A 25,412-nucleotide genomic window follows, 5' to 3' on the forward strand; every position below is an offset into this window, starting at 1 on the left:
ATAAATGAACCTCAGCACTTTTTTGTAATATTAAGTAAAAGAAATCTGACATATATCCTAAAATTAAAAAAAAAGGACCAACCGAAACTGATTTGAATATGATATTAGTAAAAGGACGACCGAATACTTTTTGTTTAAATTTAATAGCAGAACAGTGACTTTTAGAGACGTCATTACTTTCTTTTAATCGTAATACTTCAGTTTTATCAGCGTATCTTAAAACGTCTCTTAGGAGGTTTTATATTTTCACATAAGTTTTTATTCGTTAAAGGGAAATTAAATTTCCTATTGTCTTTGCTATTGGCAGTTTATTTCAGGTTTATTGTTTTTTACATGAACAATAAATTTTTCGGTTTTCCCCATTTTCTTTTTATTTTATACAATTTTTGGTACTTTTAAAATTCCGTTAGTCGTGGTTTTTCTTCAAACAAATGATGTCGCACTGTATCCGTCAAATACACCAGTATATATCGTTAACATTAATAAATAACACAGTTTAGTAATAGAACATTATATATATAAAAAAATTTAAAGTTGTCATAAACAAAAATACGATAAATGTTTTCCAAAACAAACTAGGAATAGGGTAAAAAACTTTCTTTTTCTCAGAAATAATATCATTTAATTACTGAAAAAAGAAGTAATCGTGTATCTATCAGATAAGATACGACCAATGGAATGTTAATTAAAAAGTTCAAAATGATTTTATTTCGACTCGATTTTTATAATTCTTAATTTTATATAATAGTATTTCGCTATATGACTTGATCAATAAAATGTGAGCAACTTTTCATTTCTTTAAAAAAATTTAAATTGCTTGTTTGTTTCTACAATAATCCAGATCGATTAGATTTAACTAGTAATCGTGTATATATCAGATAAGGCAAGACCAATGGAATGTTAGTTAAAAAGTTCAAAATGTTTTTATTTCGACTCGATTTTTATAATATAATAATATTTCGCTATAAGACTTGATCAATAAACTATTAGCAATTTTTCATTTCTTTAAAAGAATTTAAATTGCTTGTGAGTATCTACAATAATCCAGATCGATTAGATTTAACTAGTTATCGTGTGTATATCAGATAAGGCAAGACCAATGGAATGTTAGTTAAAAAGTTCAAAATGTTTTTATTTCGACTCGATTTTTATAATTCTTAATTATCTATAATAATATTTCGCTATATGACTTGATCAATAAACTATTAGCAATTTTTCATTTCTTTAAAAGAATTTAAATTGCTTGTGAGTTTCTACAATAATCCAGATCGATTAGATTTAACTAGTTATCGTGTGTATATCAGATAAGGCAAGACCAATGGAATGTTAGTTAAAAAGTTCAAAATGTTTTTATTTCGACTCGATTTTTATAATTCTTAATTATCTATAATAATATTTCGCTATATGACTTGATCAATAAAATGTTAGCAATTTTTCATTTCTTTAAAAGAATTTAAATTGCTTGTGAGTTTCTACAATAATCCAGATCGATTAGATTTAACTAGTTATCGTGTGTATATCAGATAAGGCAAGACCAATGGAATGTTAGTTAAAAAGTTCAAAATGTTTTTATTTCGACTCGATTTTTATAATTCTTAATTATCTATAATAATATTTCGCTATATGACTTGATCAATAAAATGTTAGCAATTTTTCATTTCTTTAAAAGAATTTAAATTGCTTGTGAGTTTCTACAATAATCCAGATCGATTAGATTTAACTAGTTATCGTGTGTATATCAGATAAGGCAAGACCAATGGAATGTTAGTTAAAAAGTTCAAAATGTTTTTATTTCGACTCGATTTTTATAATTCTTAATTATCTATAATAATATTTCGCTATATGACTTGATCAATAAAATGTTAGCAATTTTTCATTTCTTTAAAAGAATTTAAATTGCTTGTGAGTTTCTACAATAATCCAGATCGATTAGATTTAACTAGTTATCGTGTGTATATCAGATAAGGCAAGACCAATGGAATGTTAGTTAAAAAGTTCAAAATGTTTTTATTTCGACTCGATTTTTATAATTCTTAATTTTATATAATAATATTTCGCTATATGACTTGATCAATAAAATATTAGCAATTTTTCATTTCTTTAAAAAAATTTAAATTGCTTGCGAGTTTTTACAATAAGATCCGATTTAAGTAGAATAACTTGAATTCTTCAATATGTAAAATGGTTCAAAAGAGAATGTTACATTATTCTGTCTTTTTTTTTTTCATTCAGAATTTATTATGAAAGAAAATTTTCGTTACATTTAGTTTATCAAATTCTATGATTTAAATTGATTAATAAAATATTAACGATATCTTATTTCTTAAAAAAATTAATGCTTGTGTGTTTTTACAATAATCCAGATGGATTAGATTTAACTAGAATAACTTGAGTTAATGAGTAAAATGGTTCAACAGAAAGTGTTACATTAATCAGCTTTTTTTTCTCTTTTTTTTTTTTCTTTTTTCATTCAGAATATATTCTGAAAGAAAAATTTGACTACATTTATCTCATCAAATTCTGTAATATCATATGGAATTATTCCACTGAAAATATGCTTTCATTTTAAGAAAATTGTACGACAGAAAATGGAATTAATAAATTATTCAAAGCTTAAAATACAGAAATTTCTATTTTTAAATTTCAATAAAATATTTCATAAATTGTTTTTTAAAACAATTTATTGCTTATATGCAACCAACCACAAACAGCAGAATAATGTATGATAGAATGTACATTTTCAGACTTTTAAAAACAAATCTCGGGTTATTTTAAGGTCCATTTTACGGCTGACCTTGACAATAACTGGTCGCCTGGCAGGGTTGCACGGCGAGCGAATATACAAAAAGGAAAAGAAAAAAACACACAGAGCTAAGGAAGCTATCGTGGTTGTAAATTTGATCAATTTTGATACTGCTTGGCGGTTTTGATGGCCTTGTAGGAACGAATTGGCAACTTATCCACTTTCTCAATCACGCAGCATGCGAGACGTGTGCCAGCGTTTCCAGTTTTCAAACTTTCTTCGTTACCACCGAGACCTAAATCATCGGGCAGAGCATGGATCTAAAAAATACAAAAAAAAAAAGTGTGAAAAATTCTAATTTTTACTCCGAGACACTATGATAATGTTTAATCTTACCTAATCTAGCTTGGATATATCAACTATTACATTCTAATTACAGCGCTGTATGACAAATATCATAGAATATCATACTCAAAGATTTTAAAAATTTAAATATAAAAATTTAAGAATTTAAGAACTAACATTTATTTAAAGCAAACATTAATGTAATATTTAATTTTATGACTAGAAATTTAAGCACTTATCGGCGAAAGCAACGAAAAGCATATAACATATAAAGCAATTATGTAATATTTATTTTTGCTTATTAATTTTTAGCAAAAATGTGTAATCTAAACATCATAACATTTAGTTTTATAAATAATTAGCAGATAAAAATGTGTTAAGAGTTTAAAGGAATGCGAAATTACTTCATCATTTAACAGTAGAGGCTCACTTTTTCAGAAAAAGTTTAATTTCTTATCCGAAGAAAAAAAAATTCAGACTTGTAGTTCGAAACTTTGTAATATCCTAATATTATCATTCTAAAAAGCGTTATTTTATCGTCTGCTTTTTCATAATATTTCTTCTTTCGTTTCTAAATTAATTTTACAAATTCATTGAATTGTAACAAAATAATTAAAAACATTGAGTTTATCAATCAAATTTGAAATAAATGTTTACAAGCAAGAATTAAATATTTTCGAAATGTAAATTTACATAACTTATTTGAATAAGAATATCAATTTATTAATTAGAAGATATTTGTTTATTATTTAGGAATAAAGCCTACTTCACAATGAAGCATACTGCTGAGCATTTAAATTATTAGAGAAAGATACAAATCTATTAAGTGAGCAGTTAAATAATAAATTTTAAAATGTCTATAAAAGTTAAAGAAAAAAAATGCGCTTAAATAAAATTTATATCTTTGAAAAGCTGATTTTTTTAAAATTTAGAAAATGATATAAAAATTAATTTTATGAAACAATGCTTCAAAATTTATCAGAAAAAAGATTAAAATTAGATTTTTAATTAATCAAAACTCTGATTGAAATTTTTCAAGTTCCTTTCTTAGACGGCATTTACTATCCACAGAAGTAACTTTAAACTAATTTTGAAAATTCTAGATATAAAAATATTTTTCGTAAACTCTATAGAATATTTGCACGAATTTTGCATTACTTAATTCTATGTTTTTTTCTTAAAGAAAAATGGATGCTCTGAAAAAAAAATGTAGCGAGATCTAATAATAGGTACTCGGGGCATAAAATTTTCCTCAGACAGATTAATGAACATTTGGTTTTTAAAACACAAATTAGATGAAAAAAATCCGTCTTGGCGTCTCTGAAGACAACAACTAGACATTTTTATCCCTTTTCATGCACCTATTGTTAAGCGATGTCCTCGAATCAGATAAAATTTTCTTATTGTTCATTTAATCAAAGGTTATAAATTTTTAGTGCGAGCTTGCTACGTGAATTCCACTACATCGTCCTATTTTAAGAAGTTACATACACTTTTATTTAAATTTTTCCATATTTAAAATTTAAGCTTGGTAATCGATTTTTCCTCTCTTAATCTGATGAGCTTTGAAATTTGAACCGTTGTGTGTTTCCGATGTCAGTATAATGTTCGAATATTTTATTTGCTCACTTTTCAATGTAAGGTTGGTTCTATAATTTTTAAGAGAGAGATAGAGAGAAAATATCAAATAGTGCATGGTCTCAGAAAATTAATAGAGATAACAAATATTATTGTATTAAAATTCCCATATTTTTAAAATAAAAATTAATTTCTATGTTTTCTTTTAAAATTGTTCCTAACTTTATGTAAATAGTGCTTTTATCTTCACAAAGCGCTGGTGGAGAATTTCGAGTTATGATGAGCGAAATGCAGCCATATCTGACCTCTCATCCGTCTCCTGACTTATCAAAATAGACTTGTCTGATATCATGTAATTCTTACGTCACAGCGTCAACTCATCAGAGCTGTACTATGCGATACAAAAAGAAGATATCAAAATATTCATTAAAAATAAAATATATTACATGTGTCATTAAAGTTCCAATATACTTCGAGTTTTTCTTTTAGCACTTCAGTCTTTGACTTCCTGATTTTTGTTTTGACTTAAAGAATTATTTTTCTTTTTACTTTTCGGTAGAATTATTTTTTTATAAAGAACGTCTTCGCATGTCATTGAACGGGGAAATGTTTTATATAGAAAAAAATAAATTTCAAAAATATTAACAATAGCAGGCCAATTAAGAACATTTTCATTTGCTTTCACGATCGATTAACAATTACTAAGTTGACAGATAACAATCATATTCAATGTGAAATTGAAAGAAAAATTCGTAGCTTTTAATTGAAACGCTGAATGAATGTCATACAAGGAAAAACGAGAATTATACCCTAATTTTTACTTACCACAATGGCTTTTCCAACGATCGAATAAGGACCTTTCAAGGAAGCGACATCGTCTGAGAACACAATGTTAGCCACTCCGTGGTCATCACATTCGATGTTGCCCAAATCTCCGACGTGTCTAAGGGAAAAATGAAATGAGAGATATAATACAAAAACAATCATGAGCAGAATAATGAGCAAGAAAATTTAAAAATTTTTTTAGAATTTTATTCTTTATCAGGGCATTAATTACTTGTTTAATTACGTTCGTTTTAGATTTCCTTTCTATTTTTAGTATTTTGATATATACAAAAAGTATATAAAATGGATACTGTTATACGATTTTAAGGAAACGACGTTATTATGGATTTCAGTTTAATTACAGTATATTGCATTCAGAAATATTATGTACAATCCGGAGTACAATTAATTACTTACGTATAATTCAAAAATTTAGTTCGAAAAAATGCGCCTTAATAAATTTTTCTGTCATGTTTAAAGAAATAATTATATGTAAGAATGCGAAATTTGGAACTGATTACCAATTGCATATTTATACCCGACTGGTTGGAGAAGTTTTAAAAAATTCACCTGAGAAAACTACACGCATTCTTTGTTTCAATGTTTAACTAACCAGAGATTATGTGTGTATGTGTGTGTGTGTGTGCAATGATATTTATAAACATAATTTAAATCCTAATCAATTTCAAAATTTTTATCTTAATTTAGCCCACATTAACATGATTCTGAAATTTCTCTTATTTTCTGATCCAATTCCCGTTTTTTATTTAATTATTTTTAACACGCGCTCTAGAAAACTGATGACTACATCATTTTCTCACACTTCCAGTGAAGGGATGGAAATGTCTATAACTTACAACATTCTTTAAAAATTACCTACCATTCCCTTTCCTAAGTCGGCACGTGTAAAAGAAATCTCATAATAAAATCACTGAAATTAAAAATTTCTCCCTTTTTTGCTTTTGTGTCTCGATGCAGACTGATGCATCTCTTTCTACTTTTTTCTCTGTACAAATTATGCGTCCTGGGATGAAATAAATCGAAGTTAAAGTGCCACATTTTCGCCCACGCACTGTTAAAATATATTTACTCTCTCTCTCTCTCTCTCTCAAACACACACACACAAACTAAATGCGTATTTGTATATCTTTTTAAAAAATATTTAGTTTTTTTCGTCCGATTAAGATCTTATTTCAATACGAATTCTTCAAGATAAGAAGAAGGAAACTATCAACCTTTCAGAACCCAACGATCAATCAAAATATACTTAAAACCCAAAGGGAGCAATGTTACAGAAACTTTCTCGAATACTCCCCAATAAAATATCCCCTCCCCCAACCCTTGGGTAAGGACGCGAATACTTTTCATAACAATGGTGAACGATAGTTATGAAATATCGATCTTTGGCTTGAATCTAACATTTGTACTAAATTTATCGCTCGAAAATGTGTTTTGAACTCCTTTTAGCCGGCTGAATTAACTATGATTTAGTCAGGTATGATTTAACATGGAACCATAGCTGTAGTCACAACACACGGAATTTCAGAGATTTAAGTGATCGCATTTGTGAATTATTGCGGTTATATGCATGAGAAAGTACATTCTGCCAAACCTTATGATAGATTTGGTCCAAAATTAGACAAGAATTTATGTTTTAGATACTAAACCTATGTACAAAATTTTATATACCTAGCTTGTACTCGAATAGCCAAACATATTTCCTCTGAATAGATTTCGTTCCAAATTTTATAGAAATATGCAAATCTAGTCGCAAGTCCATATGCTAAATTTCGTCAGTCTTTCAGGTTGTCGTGTTCAGAAACAAATAGACAGCATAATGCGAAAAATATATTTTTCGTCCTCGGAGGTCTGAAACGTGGAGTTTCATCAAAATATCGAGTTCGAATTTATTGACGATTAAAATATTTACTCTAAATTTTATATACAAGAAAGTAATAAAACAAACTGTTGATGTCTTTCAATTATATCTTTCAAAAATATCACCACCAAAATTTTTTTTTAAACTTAAAAAGATTACCATTTTCATGATATTAATTTTATTTTCGTATAATTTTTCTTTAATTAGTTTAACTTAAGACCTTAATAAGTTTTAACTTAAGTAAAACTAATTTCTTCATTCCATCAAACGATCTACTCCTTCACTTCCGCTATTGTTAGAATGAATATATATATATAAAAAAATTACTTGCTTTGAACATTAACTCCAAACTAGGATTTCCACTTCCGTTTTTATTTCGTAGCGTATACACTTTTTAATTTATGCGCATAATAATTTGTATAAACGATTGATTCCATTAGATTCATATTTTTGAATCTTATCAAATAATAAAGTGAAAATTGAAATTGAATTCTATATTAATAGTTTATTAACCAGGTTGCAATTTCAAGGGGAAAAAATGTTATAATTTAAATCAGTTTAATCAGTTATAATTTAAAGAGGGAAATCTCACAAAATTATTCAAACCAAACGAAAGAAATTTCACATCTTCCAACAGTATCTTGAAAAGTCACATTTCAGAGATATCTCCAAATCTGACACAAACCTCTCTTTTGTCCTTTAAGCAAACTCAGCTGTCATAATAACTTCCTGATAAAATGAATTCTTTGTTACAGAATGATTTCCGGAACGTTCGAACATCTTCCCACATTCTTAAACGGGATAAGTAGTTCTTGAATTCGAACAAAAGCATTGAAAACTTCAACAAATCAGTGTTATTGATAGGCGCAAAACAAGTTTTTCCTTACGTAAGTGCTCATACAGAAATACTATCACGTAATATTATGTAATCCGTAGTTACAAGAGAAGGTAGACTTTTCGAGTAAGGCATCGGGTATCGGTGCGAAACAAGGCTCCGTGGTGGGAGAGTGGGAATTCTTTACAATCTATTTAAATGAGCAAAAAAAGCGACCTTGCACTTGCTATTTAGTAGGCATCAAAATGGTTAAATTTAAAACAGTTTGGCATTGACTATGAAAGATGTTTTAAGTTGTATGCTAGATTGTGTTCAAATATAACTGATTAAAAATTTGCAGGAAACTGACATTTTTATCAGTGATTAATTATCGAATCTTTAAGATGAATTCGAATTTGTTGGTTTGCGACAGATTTATGCTTTTAATCTGTCTGTCTGTGCATAAATATGCGAAAATGATAATTCTGAAATGTATCTTATTATAAGAATGAATTTAATTTGAGAATTTTACGCCAAAACTGTACATCAGTAACAAAATGTGGATTAAATTTTTCAAAAGCAAGCGACTCAATGCACGATTGCTATGCTACAAAACTACACATAATCTCACCGTTTAATGTTAGTGTACGACAGTGTGAATTCTTCTTTTTCATTATAATTATTTGGAAATAATATTTTTTTCCAAATAATTGTGATAATATTTTTCTGTCATGGATTTTTTTTTATAATAATAGTTATTCAGAAATTCTTACATTTTATGCTGCTGTTAAAACCTTCTCAATAATCCGATACTTCGCTAATTCGACTCGTCTAGCAGTCTACTATCGTCAGACGGGCGAGCGGATGAAAGTGGAAATATGACACTGTTAAGTCTGTGCTAGTGACCTTCAACGTAATGCAAACTGGCTACTGAATAGATATTGTAGTTTCATTTTAAAGGGGTCTATTCTAATCGTGGTTCAGAGGCTAATTTCTAAATTGTTGAAGTTAGATTTATCTTTAAGTTACATTTAGATTATTATTTAGGTTAATATTTTATTAGAAGAACGCTCTAAATGCTGTAAAGACTTGCAATTAATGCTGTTTTCGACAATAAAATAAACTGCTGTAAAAACTAAGAAATCTATATTTTTATATAATATCTCGGTCTTATGAATCATATTTAACGAAATATTCTTGAAACATTTACATTTAAACGGAAACAAAGTTCCCCATTTTGTGACAAAAGCTAAATGAACTATGATGCTTTGACTATCACTATTTCAGACGATTTTTGAACTTTACAATAGCCGCCACTTGGTGAATCGCCAATCATCTCACTACTGATCCGCAATCGCTAATTGGTGTAAAATAACGGAATTCAACGCTTAATAACTCGGTCAGTTTTGGTTGTAAAGGGATGGATTTTTTTTTTTTTTTTTGCTTATTTAAAATGGCTGTGTGTCAAGAATATTATACTAACTATAACTAATAGGGCAAGGAGTTGTACAAAAGCTAAAACGTTTTATAGACAGTAATTTTTTAAAGAAATATTGTATCAATCATGATAAACAATTAGCGCATTTTTTTCCATTTAGAAAAGTATGTCTAATTCTAAAGGTATAAAATTTTTTATTAGGTCATAATTAGAATAAATACTTATACATAGTTAAAATTTCTGTACAATTTTATATATTTTAGTGCAATAAATATAATTCCTCTATTTCAACGCATTTTGTTTGTGGGCATAAATAAATCGACGAGATATATGAAGAATTTATTTTAAAACATTTAAGATATTAAGAATTCGATTGTCTTTCATCTTCTACTTTAACTGTAAGATAATTATTTATGACATAACCAATAATTTGCGTTTAAATAAAGAGAATTCTTCCAAATTCTTTCTGTAAGAATAATATTTAAACAAAGTTTTCGAAAGCGATGTCATGTTAAATTAGAATAATAATTTATTTAAAAACATGAAAACTGAAACTCAAGTTTCATTTTTTAACGAGTTATACAGAGTCCCAAACGATTTTTGGAAATGCGTTGAAATTGATTTATATTTTGATTGAAACATTGCCAGCTACAGAATAAAAACTTCTTTTTGGATTATAAATTGGAAAAAAAGTTAAAGCGCGACAATAATTAAATTATGCAGTTTTTTTTTTGTCTTGAAGTATATTTTTTTAATGAAACTTTCATTTACCCGATGCCATTATTAATCCGATATATCTATAGAATTATTGAGAGATTACTGTGTTTTTAGTTTAAAAGTAACAATGAATAAGCACATTAATTATAAATTTAAATGAGATTATAGATAAAGAATTTTATGTAATTTGTTATTTAACAATTAATTTAAACTTCAAATCAATGTTATTTAAATTTCACATGCACACTAAGTTATGAAGATTTAGAAGACGAAAAGACACTTTGATTTAAAATACAAAGAAGATATCTCGAAAACTAAAGTAGAGATAAGTGAATTGCGAAAGCCTGTAACATCGATATCAGAACAAAGTTGTTGAAATGCGATTAAAGAATAGAAGAATTAATCTGCTATAAAATTTGCTGTATGGTGAAACATAAAAATCACAAGGAGAAAAAGGAAGAGAGATAATCATACAGTTATATTTAAATGACTTTATTCTGCGATAACGCTTCTCTTATATTATTCTCTTTTTACATACATGATAGCACATTCCGAAAAGATAACTCTACTTCAAATTCTAACAGCATTTGCCCCAAAAAAATGAGATCTGTCGCATAAAATGAATAAGTTGATTTAAGAAAGTAATTTGCAATCTTCTTAAAAAAAAACTTTTTTTAGGTTATTATCAATTTAGACTTTCGTCTCAGAAAATGAGAAAAATATTGCAATCGTTAAAAAAATCCAAGGTTTTAATATGCCCTATGTTCTCTAACATAGTTCTCATAGTTTTGTTTGTTTTAAGATTCTAATGAATTCAGGTTTAAAACATTCCCAATGTTTTTTTTTTTATTTCTTCACATACGAAATATACACAGAGAAAATATTGTAATCGCAAAAAAATTCGGACACGAAATTTTGATGAATCTTCAAGTATGAGACCTCACTAAGTTTAAAAAAACACATTTCTGACATGATGTCCACCCATCTGTAAATACGATAAATCAAAACTCTTCGATCTAGATGAATGAAATTTGGTACTTGGTATTTACACCACATTTATAGATTTCTATCAAATTTTGGGAAAAAAATGCATGCAGAAGAAACTCATCTGTCCTGCAGTCCGAATGTAAGTTAACACTATAACTACAAAACGGAAAGAGCTAGATCGATAAAATTTGCCATACAGGTTTAAGATCTAAAGGAAAGATAGGTGTCAAATTGTGAACCAAATCCGACAAGAGGTTGATCATCTGTCGGTCTGTTTTTTCACAAGCATGTAAACTCGATATTTAAAAAAAAACAATGACTTAAATATATAAAATTTGTATGTGATTTTATGACATTAACTGTAGTTCAGTGTCAAATTTATTTTAAATTGGTAGAAAAAAAGTGTCAGAAATGCACATGTAGGTCTTATCTATTTATGTATTAAACGCATCGGAGCGATTAATCGCCAAACATTTTTTTTTTTTTCAACTTTTTCCTCTGTGGCATGCAGTTAATAATACACAAGTACATATATTGGAAAGTACATTAAAAAATTTCGTAGAGATCATTTTTACTGCTTGTATTTGTATTTGTCTGTCTATAAACCCACTAATTCAAAGTTGCAACATAAAGATCCAGTTGCATGTTGTTCTTACGTTGCAGAACCAAGTTTTTTCGATTCTAAGCACCTTTGCGGAATCTGGATAACTCCAAGGCTCCGTATGTTAAGCTGAAAGAAGTACTTATTGTACAATATTTTTAATAGATTAAATAAAGTTAATAAAACATAACAGTTGTTGAAAACGAGTTTCGTATGAATAAGAAATAAGAAAGGCAGATACTTCTTAGAGAACCGAGAAGCACATTTCAGGAACCATTCGAATGCGAGATTTTGGCGAATTCAGGCCACATTTCGTGCTTCCAGAATCCGAAAAAATACAATTCGGAAATTATGAACACGAACACAAAATGGATCAACCTAAACTAATGAAATGAGTTATATTGTTTCTATTCCAAAATTTTAAATTTCTATCAAATTTTTAAAGAACTTCATTCGGAGATAGTTCGGCTGTACGATATAACACGATATCTAAAAACAAAGAGAGTTAGATTTTAAAAATTTGGTACACATATTTAACAAGTAAAGTACAGAAATGTATCAAATTTGAAACTAATTTGTCATGGGGTTGACCACCTGCCGTTTCTGCATTTTCATAAGCATGTAAATACGACAACTCAAAAACACAACGATTTTCATGTACACAAAATTCGGCACGTGATTTTATGATTGCAGTTGTATATGTTAAATTTTGGTTTCAAACTGTCAGAAAAGAAAACGTCTAAAAATCAATCAGCTTTTCTGGTTACTTTTGTATTACCAGAATCCCATCGATTAATTGAAAAAAATATCATCAAAGATTGCACTCTAATAGAATTTTTCATAACTATTGTTCGGTAGTGGCATACGGTTATTAATACAGCAATACATTTATTATAGAATATGCGAGAAAATTCCTGGGAGATACTATGACAGGTTTCCATACTATTCGTTTTATTTAATTCCCTATACAAACGAAATTACATATAATATAACTGTTCCGTCTTAGAGACGCCTGTTTCTTTTTTCAACTGTGGTTGTCATGGAAACCAGCGCATGCGCAGTTTTTCTAGAATTTTGTTACGTTTTTTTTATGCTTAGCTATTCAGATTTGTAATGCCTAATTATATAGAGATGTAACGATGAATATCTTTATGTTCGTGTAGCTTTCCGTGTTCATCAATAAATGTCACTCTGTGTTTAATAATATCTTTGATTCTTGAGAGTTAGAAATTAGAATTTAGACGTGAAATCATTGTTCTTTCTTATAGTACTTGTCACGGACAAGCCCACTGTTCAAAGACAACCGATTTAAGTCTAAGGGAGAGCGCCTCTTGTTTTTATCGTAGAACCAACTTGGGCCAAGAGGACGACTTGACAACTCACGCATCACTCATTCGCTTGCACAACCCCTTTTTACAGGAGGGCACATTCACACATCTCATAGATAGAACAGGAAGACAACCATGCCCAAACCCGGACTCGAACCCGGGACGCCCAGATCACGTGGAAGATGCGCAACCCCTATGCCAGGACGCCGGCACGTTACATCATAGATAATTAAAACCACTGAACCACATAATACATTTAGAATGGGGCGACTGCATTTAGAATTATTTACTGAAAACTCTGGGGCCATAGACATCAACAATAACGAAAATACATATATTGATATTTTAATACTTTTATTATACCAGAAAAATCAAATATGTATACTTAATGAATCCCTCCAAAAATTACAAAAGATCGTACTCTAATAAGTTGTTCCATAATTACTGTTTTTTAATGGCAGGCAGTTAATAATACAAAAGTCTTTATGTATATTAAAGAGTATGCGAGAAAGTTTCAGGAAGACCATTCGAGCTGGTTTCTTCCCCAAATCAAGAGAGAATTTCAACAGAAGCGACCAGTATCATTTCATCCATTGAAAGAAGAGTACCTGAAATGGCTCAAGAGGCAACTAACCTTAGGCCTAACCTTAATAGTAGAAAACACGCCAGAATCCATAATGAACAAATTTTTCAATTGTGACAGTACCAAAAAATTTAACCTTTATTTCCCAATTTCTTACGAAATATTTTGTGTCACCCCGACCTGAAAAAAAAATAAAGGGAATTTTTTTCTTCTGGAGTATAAATCATTCCAATGCACTCGGTGTTTTCTTCTTGCAGCGGGAACTCTCCTCTTACGAGCAAAGCGATAAGCAACCTCAAGGTCACCCGGTACCTCACAATTACACATTTGCATTCACCGCATATCAAATTAGAAAATTAATTCCTTGCTTTGTACGTGAGGAGAATTTTAATTGAATTGTTGCTCGCAGACTTGTCTTCGTGGTTAAAGTTAAAAATCAGTCTCGGTATGATGAAATATTATTTTGTACAGTAGGAGATCACGGAGATCCCGGCATTCACCGCTTCTTTGAAGACTGAAAAATATGTACAGGAATGTTGATTAAGTGATGAAATTTGGCATTTTATGGCCCGTTAGGATGTGTACGCTTTAAGGCCCTTCTTTTAATAAACTGGACAATTAATTTCAAATATCGCATGTTAGTGATTCATTTGAAGTTAATTTTTTTAAGTTGTGGAACTTTGTCAAAAGGCGTTATTTAATCTGTAATGTTAATATTAATTATCTGCAATCATTTATTTATTTAGACTCAAGAATGTGCAATATCTGCATTTTGCAGACACTGTTATTTAAGCAGGCGCTCGTTACTTTTCCAATTACTGCAATAAAATGTAATGAAGCAACTCCGAATCTGATTAATTTTACTTGGCAAAATGATAATATTATGCTAATAGTTTATAATTCATGGATTTTATATTTATTACGAATTAAGCGCCTTAGACAGCAGCTGGTTCGCCAAGAATACGTTATATTACTTTTCAAATAAATTTTTGGGATATAACTTCATGTCCATAATCCCACTTCAGTTATTTTAATTGTCTTACTTAAGAGTTGTTCATTGTTTATATTAATCTTTCTAATGGAGACGATCCCATAACATTATAGCGCTATTAAAACCGTAATTGTGCTATATATTTATATTCCAAATTTCGAGATATTATAAATACACTTTATTTTTATTTATCTTGTAAATTACGCAAATAACAAACACTAATACTTCTTCTTTAGCTTTCGATAAAGAAAGAAATTCTAACGATACTTATTTGAAGAAACAATGAAAACGTTTTGAATTTCACAGTAACAATGTAACTGCTGGAAATTTTTTTTTAAAAAAAGATATTTTCTAAAAATTATCAAAATTTAGTAAAATTTTCCACGATTATTAAATAAGTGTCATTAAAAAGAAATTTTTTAAAAAATTTTTAAGCGGTTTAAAATTTATTTTTGTTCAGTAATATTTTCGGAAATTATCGTGGAAAAATGCCAAAATTCAACTTAACTTTTAATTAGATAAAATTTTGATTTTAATTTAAAAATCACTCCGAGGTGAACAATCCTATCATCCAAGGTATATTATATGCGCCAAATTTGGTAGTTGTAAGTCAAACGTCTTGCCTGCAGAGCGCCAATACGCATATGAAATAAAATACGAAAATAAATACTTTCATCTTTATTATTAGTAGAGATTTTTTCATTTGGCTATCAGGCTCATATTTTTTAAATCGAATTGCAAGCGATTCAACCTTAACCCAGAGAACATAAATAGTTGCCTATTTTGCCTAATCGGAAATTCGACTGGTTGTATTATGTAGACATTTTTCAAGGCATCTGGTAATTATTAATGATACAAGCAATCTATTTATTTTATTCTTCAAACATATTTATTTAAATAATGAAAAGTAATCTATCTGGATTGTATTTAACATAGATCTGAGCAATGACAATTTTAAAGAAATTGTCACTTTTCAGATATTTACAACTAAATGTTCGATATATAGAGGTTCAATATATTAACAATTTACATTTAAAAATTGAAAATAAATACAACTAGATTTACATTTAGGAAAAACTGAGTTTTCAAAAGAATTGTTCTTTAAATAAATAACAAAAAAAATAATTTGTTTAATTCTGTTTTTTTTTTTTTTTAATCGACAAAAATATTATTTCAAAACTTCCTCAAGACATAAATAATTCCCACGGAAAGCTTTCTAAACTATTGTAATTGAAATATCTTTTCATCATATTGTTTGAGAAAATACTTGGGAAATTTTCAAATTCTATTAAATTATTAAAAGATTTTAAATGTATTATCTACAAATCTTAATATTGCATAAAAATTTTTAAAAGAAAATTCGAAGTGTTCTTACATAAGTATTGTGGGAAAATCAACAATTATTTCCTGCTGTTTATTTAAATTATACAGCTAGATAACACAAGGAATAAAGATTATTCAATCCATGAATTTTATTTAGCTAAATTATAATTGGAAATTTTAAATTCTATTAAAATTCACGTTGTTTGAAATTATTTAAAATCAAGAATGAATGACGGAGTCTTTTTTTGAGCAGGCAATTATGTATTAAAAAATTCATTTCAGCTACAAAGTAATTTAAATCCATGAACATATTTGCATTTAAAATTCAAATCCCAAATGTTGCATCATTTTGATAAAGCTTCAAATAAATGAAAAACAGCAAACGATTCTAATGTAAGAGCAGATGATAAATTTTTTTATTTTCAATAATTATTAAAAACTACTTCTACCTCGCAAAAAATTGCAATAATTTATATTAAAATTCTGAGATGGTAAAATTACACCACTTGATATTATTCTTTTCATTGTTATGAACATTCTAATGAAGGTTGTAGAAGACGATTGGCTAAATTGTCATATTATTTTTCAAGGTATTTTTCTTTTCTTTTAATTTTCGTGAGAAATGACACGAGGTTAACTAGCAGGCAGTCATCATTCTGCTTAGCAATTTAACTGTTCTTAAGATGTTTTTCTTCTGTATTTGTAAAGGGAAATGCAATTGTGGAGCAAGGTTTTCGTCTCTTACTGTTGTAACGCAGTACTTCAAAAATATTACCGAATGTAAATTTAGATATTGCACGGTTCTAAGCAGTATACACTATGATGCTCCTCTAAAATATTAAATTGATAAAAGATCAATTTAGTTTCCTATTTGTATTTTTAAAAATAGTGAAAAGATTAATTTCATTTATTTTTTAGTAACTGTGAAAATATAAATGATTCTATAAATTATGTTGTTATAAATATAGGACAAAAATAATAAAATTCTTGGCAAATTGACCATAATTATTAGTTAATGATTTTCTTATTGCACAATTAAAAGTTTTTATTATTGATAAATTATAAGGATATAAAAAGAAAAACATTAAAATTTAATATTTTAGAGGGCCTGCTTAGTGGAATATATCATATCTTAATATTGCATAAAAAATTAGTTAGAATGCATTAGAAATTAATATTTCCAATATATTATGAATAATTAATTTTATTTAATAATAGTTTTTATAATTCATTGTGAGCACAAATTATTGGTTCTAACATTTTATAAATCATTGAATGAAATTTTTTACAAATTATGAAATCTAGCAGTTAGATTAATAACATATTTTAAGCAATCTGCCAGTGACAACTCAATAATTCAGCTGTCCTATGTATCCGTTCTCTTTAATTAGAATTCGCCTTTGAATATCACATAGAATTATTTTTTTCTCTTTATATCAATTCTGTTATGCCTCATATTTTTATAATTAACAAAATACAAACAGAAAGTAAGGAAAAAAATCGACTTCAATTTTTAAAACTATATTTTATTTTATCCCCCCTCCCCTACACACACAAACAGCCCAAAAAACATTTATGGAATTAAGGATCGAAGAAAATAATAATTAACCAAAATTAGCTATACAGATTAAATTCCATATATCTGAACGATTAAAAACCGAATAAATCCGGAATTCTGGATTTTTTTTTTCATTTGAAAATACGGAAGTTGATTTTTTTTTTTTTTTACATTCTGATATAAGGAAGTTTTATATTTATTAAATGTATAAATATTTCTCAAATTTTGTGATACAACAAAAATGTCAGGTGGAAATTAATTATTTACGTTAATAAAAAATGCATGTGGACTTGTGAATGCTAACTTCTCCTTAAGAAATAATTTTAAAAAAATTCAAAGAATATCTAAATATCTTGCCGAATTCTTTATATTGCATTATTCTTACATTCTTATTCAAATTCTTATTCTTATACCCTTTTTTATTTTTCTTTGTAATTATACCAATTTAACATCTATTAATAAATAAACATCCCATCAACGGAGGAGTAAAGTGTTATGGTTTACAACAAAACATTTCTTTATTGATATTGAATTTTTAATATTTCATAAAATATATTTAAAAGCACCAATTCTCAGATTTTAATACCCCCCCCCACATAAAGAAAGCAAGTTGAAATTCCCATTTTTTAGACGTTAAAGAATATAAAATGTTAGTTGCTTTAGGCATTAGTGCATTTTCTTTTTCAAAAACTTATTTTTCCTTGTTTCGTTGATTAAATTTTTATCAGTATAAGTGTCTAGAAATATTATCAACTAAATATTTTTAGTGAAAATTAAATCAAACTTTTAAAATTTCATTTCGGAATTTTGAAACGAGATCGCAATAACTTATGTATGTAGTCTCGACACAAAATTTGGAAATTCGAAGGCGAAACACCTCAGATTTATAAAATGTGGTGTATGATTTTATTACCAAATTTTCAGACTTGCCTAAAATTTCAAACTAAATAAATTGACTGATTCTTCATATTTGAGTTCTATCTATTTCTGCATATTTGAGTGAAATTAATTCAAAAACTGAGCGAATTAAACAAAATTTGGTATAAAAATTTGGCACTAAAATTGTAGATTTGCTTAAATTTTGGATCCACTTGGTCATAGGAAAGAGGATTTTAATTCATGATTCAGTTTAGATTACAACGCTTCTAATCACAAAAACGTCTTATTGTAGAAGTATAGAAGAGAATAGAGTACATCAACTGGTTTCATAAACGAATATTTTATGTATATGTTCGAATGTTTTATGTATATGTGTGTTGTTATGTAAACGAATGTTTTATGTATATGTTATACATAAACGTATATATTCTAAAATAATTTCTAATTAATCTATGTACTGAAAATAATTTCATTTCTAGTTACTCGTTGCATTCTGCTTGTTAAAATTAAATTGAACCTAAATATCATTTATAGAGTTTTATATGATTAAGAAATAGGAAGAAAATTAATTATTGTTGCCATATGAGATGGGAAAAAATGCATTCGGAATAAAAGACATTCTATAAGCAATAATAATTAAAGAACACATTTTACAAAATACTTGACAATATTATTCAAAATGTCTTAATAATATGATTAATAATTAATTAAATTTACATTAAAACAATTCAATTTGCAATAAACACATTAATTTTAACGATGTGAGAGAAAATATATCGTTGTGCAGTGGCAGTAAATATGGAAATAGATAGAAAGTCGTTTGCAATGGCATATTTTCCAATATAAAATAAAATGCATAAAAATGAAAGAAATGGTTTATAAAATAATTATGTCGATATTCTTATTTAAATATCCGTTTAATGAATGTTGTGATTGTAAAAATAAAATATTTTCGTAATCAGTACTTTTCCTATACGTATAAAATATTTTTTTAGAATAATTTTTTACAATAGTAATGCGAAATTAGATAAAAGGAATCCTCCTAAAAAACGCCTCTATTAAAACATTTCTAAAGACAGATTTATTTCGGCCATAAATAAAGATGATTCTTCTCACTTTGAAATGAAAATAAAGAATCAGAAGTGGCTATGACAATACTTCGATATAGAAAGAAAAAGTGGTAATAATGAACAAAAATAAGACAAGAACTTATTTTTAGTATTTGCAGTGGAGTTGATTCATGCTTAAAGGATTAAAAAAAAAAAAACCGGTTTACTTTTTTTGAAGGAGTAATAAAAAAAAAGATATCATTATACCGTGCTAAATTACGCAATAAAATCTTAGATGATATGCAAAATTCCTGCACGTTTGTCTTACAAACGTCTGATCACATGAACAGTGCCTATTATACAACTGTATTTTAAAAATAGACCTGATCTAAAATATGCAGAAACAAATTCAAAAAACTTCGTTGAAACTTCAGAGCAAGAGGAAGATGATGACAACGTTTAAACCAGCGGGAGTGGTGGTCTCCGCACAACTTTCTCGTATACTCTCTAATAAACTTATGTTAGAGAACGTCTTGCATGGCAGTGGTATGTAATAATTACGAAATATTAACCGTTGGCGTGTATTTAATCTTTTTACTGAATCTATCGTGTCAACTTTGACGTGCTATTTGGCGATTAATCCTTGTCATGTTGTTAATAATCTCCGAAAATCTAATTTGTGCTTTAGACATGTTTTTCGCAACCGATTGAAACAATAATTTGAAACAAACTTGTACTAATATGGTCACAAAATCCCATAGCAAATTTGATATATTAAAGTCTTTGCGTTTTTAAATTATCGCGTTTACTTATTTCTAAAAGTAAAGACCGACAGACAATCAAACTCTTGTTAAAGTTGGCTCAAAATTTGACTGGTGTTTACAGTATAGGTGTTAAATCTGTGTACCGAATTTTATGTATCTATCTTTCTTCGTTTAGTTATTATCATGCTAACTTATATTCGGACAGACGGACTTCCTCAGAACAGATTTTTACTCAACATTTGACAGAAATCTGCAAATCTGGCGTAAAGACTGTATACCAAATTTCATTCGTCTAACTCAAGTCGTTTTTGAGTTACCTTTGTCAGAGGCAGACAGATGAACATTTTCCAACAATGTGTTTTTCGGACTGGAGAAGGTCTAAAACGTGGAGATACGACAAAATCTCAAGGTCGAATTTTTTTGACGATAACTCTACTTTCTCTATACTACGTATACCAGAAAGTAAAAATGATCGTTTTAAAAAGAATATAAAATTACTTTACTGAAAAGAATACTTCCCATCCTCTCCCTTTTTCATTTGCATTATTCACCAAAATGTTTACCTTATATATAAAATAATTTAGTAATGAGGAGTGACATCTTAACCTAACCTTGATCAGTATAAGTTTCTTTATTTGATGCAATTTCGAAGGAAGGTCAACCAAATCAAAAAGTAATAAACACTTTTGAAAGCAACAATTTCATAACCTTTTTTCACAATATAAAAAAAATATTTTTGTAAACATCATACATACATCACGTGTGATCATTGCTGCCATTTATTAATAAAAAATTATCTGAATTCATAATACCATTATTATATGTTTTCTTATTTTATCGGCGAACCAAAGAGCTGACTCTCGTATCTCTCCGAAAAGAGTTCAGTTGTTGCACATAACTCTTCAGTTCGATTTTAATTCTTTCTAGTAGACCTATCAAGGGCATGCATGCATTTTGAAATTTAAATCTCACATGTTCTTAATCACTAATATTTTCTTTTCATTTTTTAAAAATATTTTAAGCTATATTACAATTGTAAACATGGCTTTTAAAAATTCTTTCTTTCGTTCTTTTTTTGCTTGCCTTGTGAGTACCATCCGAAAGATATGGTATCGCTGCGGTTCTTTTCAAGATAAACAGCTGAGTGAAAGTTCCGAATTATCGGGTAAGGACAGGTAATAACATCAGACAAGATTTCAAACAACTTTAAACCAGAACACGCTTAAATATACTTATCAGTTGCACGTATTCGGACACGCTTTGATTCCAGAACTTTAGCTTTTTTATGTTGGGAATTCAGTTTTTTTCCCTCTTTCTTTCTTTTTGTTTTTGTTATTGGTATTCTAATCATTTTCTAATAACGAAGTTTTGAAACACATACATTTTTTTTTTGTACTTGAAATGTCTTTTTTTAAAATTATATTTTTTAAAGTTAATTTTTTTTAAATCCAGTTTTACTACTAGGTGACGCGACTAGAATGGGATCGAAATTTCATTAAATTAATCGATTAAGTGACAGATAAGGTCTAAAAATATTGAAATAGGGCATTGTCATTGAGAATACACAAGTGCACTAAATACAAGTGCAATACAAAATATGAGTGAAAAATTAATTACAAAATTCTATCTTTGAAAGCATAAAATTAGTCAGTTTAAATAAAAAAATATATAAATTATGTATAAAAATATTTTTAATTCTTACGCATTATTAAAAAATATTCAAGTAGTCCTGGCTCATGCTTGTGAAATTTTGCGATTATTTAGTCAGTGCGCTGAGATTAATTTTTATACAAGCAACAGCAAATGCGCAAATATATACAGGGTGTTTATAAAGTCCCGGACACATTTTGATGTTTAATAACTCATAAAATAATGAAGATATAAACAAACTTATGGCATTTATCGATGGAATAACTCATATATTTTCCTTTTCAGGTTTGAATATTTTTATTTTTGTAAATATTGTTTGCGTGTGTGCTTAATTTCAGATAATTTCATTTTCCAGTCTAAATATTTGTACTTTTCTAAATATCGTCTGCTTATTAATTGCATTTTTCTCTCTTTTGTTTTTGGCAACTATTGCAATGTTATGTTTACTTTTGATGTGTTTGTTCTATGTAGTACTTTTGTATGAGATGTTTTATTCGAGCGGATATTAAGGAGAATGCATACACCACAAGAGAAAGCACAGATTTTATGGTGGTTCATAGAAACGAAATCGATAGTGCAAGCACAGAGAAATTTCAGAATTTACCAAAAAGATCCTCCAACGTTTTCAGGAGGAGAGTGTCAAACATTGATGACCTAAAAGCCAGAATTAGGTCATCAATGTTAGGCCAGAGCCTATTGCCAGAACCGCAATAGGCTCTGTGGATGCCGACATGCTTGCCGCTACCTGGCGTGAAATTGACTATCGACTTGATATTCTCCGTGCGACGAAGGGGGCACACGTGGGGATTCATTGACAGGGGTCATGAAACTTTTTGAGTCTATTTAACCATTTATGTTATTAATTTTAATCTATCTTTATTACTTTATGAGTTATTAAACATCAAAATGGGTCCGGGACCAAATAAACACCCTGTATATATATATATATATATATATATATATATATATAATATAAAATTACAAATTGTGCATTAAATTGATTTTAAAAAATGTATTGAAATTGAGAAAAAAAATATTAGACAGAAATAAAATTGATGTAATTTAAAACGCTTTTTTTTTTTTCAACTTACAAACAAATAGTATTTGTGAGCTATATTTACGGAAGTTCTTGCCTAGAAACGACAAAATCTTGTTTAATTTTTGTGTAATTAAAATTCTAAAAAAAAACAACTGCTGCGATTTGCTCATTTTTATCTTGTTTAGTATATTTTAGTCAAATTTGATATTTTTTGGTCAAATGGTGTACTGCATAACGCCAGCAGACACGTATACAGACAAACGCACATCTTTGTTTATTATTAGTGAAGATGAGATAAGTGTTCTAAAATAGTTAAGTTTAACAAAGACGCTTATGATAGCCCCGTCCTTCAACCCTTCGCTACTTGCCAACGTTATCTATATTACAAAACATTGAAACAGATACCTCAAAGTTTCGTCTTAGCGCATGCAGCGGAGAGATTGAACAAGAGCAAAGTTCAGAATTGACCTTGAACTAACCACAACTATTGACAGCGGAGTTGAAAAGTAATCCAGCTTAAAACAGTAAAATGTAAAATGAATATAAATTTTTGGAAAACGATTTTTTTCTTGACAGTTCGAATGAGTGTAATTTATTTTTTTAAATAAAAATTGTCTTCAATAAAAATTTTGCATTAAATTCAATAAAGATGAATAAAAGTTTTCTCATACGTCAACTAAATAAAAAAGAAAATAAATTTTTTTGTATAATTAAAATCTTTTGTAAAATTTTAAATGCATATTTTAAATGCATCTTCCTAACATAAACGCAAGGAATTTCATTATTTATTCTTAAAGCTAAATAATGCATAAGGAATGTGTTAATTTTATATAAAGTAAAATTTAATTAAAGAAATACAGAAGGTTAAAATAAAGTGCTTTGATTCTTTCTCGGCGCTAAAAATAAATTAGGCTTACGAAGTACAATTCCCCTTAAGCGAATGAGATTCTAAAAAAAGCTATTATTGCGAATGAAACATGAAGCTGGTTTATTATAAAACCATGCTTCATTTCTTTTTTTTTATATATACCTGGTTGTTTTCTCTCGAATCATGGATAAGTAGTATCTAACGGGCTTTGAAGGACGAATTTGATGTTGCACGAGCAAATAATTGCTTAAATAACTAGTTTCGGATCTCTTCGGAACGTACGTCCTGCCATCTAGTGATAAAACTACAAACCAATTTTGTTCTTTTTTTAAAAAATTATAAAAACGATCTAAAAAATTCTGTTTCACTGCTTCCATTCTTATTTATTTGTTTTTAAGATATTTAAGCCTGCAATTTTATTTGTTGTTAACCCAACAATTTATTTCATGAAATTCAATCAATATAAAAAAAATTCTTTCAGTTTTTCTTTAACCTTTTAATGTTTTATATATTTTTAACATTTAAAGCAGGCAAAAAATATAAACATACTTTGTTCTTGCAACATGTTTTTTGTTCTATTTAGATGGTGAATTCAATATAAAATACTATTTAAAAACGATTAGTTGATTAAATATATATTTCATTTTTAATTGTTTATTATATATCTCACTCTTTAAAAGGAATTTCATTTTGTTTCTCCGAGGTTATTACAGCAAGATTTCTTACACAGACATTTTTTAAAAATTAATAAGCTAGAGCTTTGAATTAATTTTTTCAGGAATTAGGGTATAATCGCAGTTGACTTTACATTATCTACATTTTTATTGAGGGGAAAGCTTTAGAGGTCACATACATAAAAATTTTTGAAACATACACTCTTCGTTTTAAACGAGCTAGTTTTTGTAAGAATGCGAATGTGTTTGCTAACAGATTGCAGTAATTAAGCAGAAATTGCAAGCCTTTGTGAAATATTTATGTCTAAAGCAGTTGTTTAAATAAATCTAAAAGTGTTACCTCTTTTATGAAAGTAATCATGCTGTCACACACTGTGCTTCTTTTTCTATATTTAAAGCATAAAATGTGAATTTTTAAAGATATGTATTTTGATTTTTCTTAATTGTCGATAAATTTGGTAGATCTGTACTTCAGCTATGAGCGGTATCGGTTTCTTTTTCAAACAAATTTGAAACATTTTAAGATATCGTTTGCTTCATTTTGTCTTTTTAAAACTCTGAAATAGCATTTACATATTGCATAATTCTAAAATAGAATCGAGTTGTTTTTATAATAAATAGAATTCATAGACTTTGTATGTAGCTTATATGTATTAGAGTTTAAGAAAAATTGCTGTTTTTAAAAAGACAAATATTTTTACCAAGCAACGTAAACGCGCCAGTAGCAAAACGCTACGCAGTTGAAATAGCATTTATTACTGCCATTTTTAAATAACATC

General features: G+C 28.1%; 1 protein-coding gene across 1 annotated transcript in view; it reads right to left on the reverse strand.

Moving 5' to 3' along the window:
• Positions 1-2,663: 2,663 nt before the first annotated feature.
• The window catches only part of LOC129965710 (sarcoplasmic reticulum histidine-rich calcium-binding protein-like), a 43,355-nt gene continuing 20,606 nt past the window's right edge, over positions 2,664-25,412 (reverse strand). The window contains exons 7-8 of the mRNA XM_056079823.1: positions 5,492-5,609; positions 2,664-3,063 (exon numbers count right to left, since the gene is read on the reverse strand). Of these exons, the coding sequence (XP_055935798.1) occupies positions 2,902-3,063; positions 5,492-5,609 (280 nt within the window). The 3' untranslated portion in view covers positions 2,664-2,901. The remainder of the gene's footprint in view (positions 3,064-5,491; positions 5,610-25,412) is intronic.

Source organism: Argiope bruennichi, chromosome 4 (genome assembly GCF_947563725.1).
Source record: "Argiope bruennichi chromosome 4, qqArgBrue1.1, whole genome shotgun sequence".
Taxonomy (NCBI): Eukaryota; Metazoa; Arthropoda; class Arachnida; order Araneae; family Araneidae; genus Argiope; species Argiope bruennichi.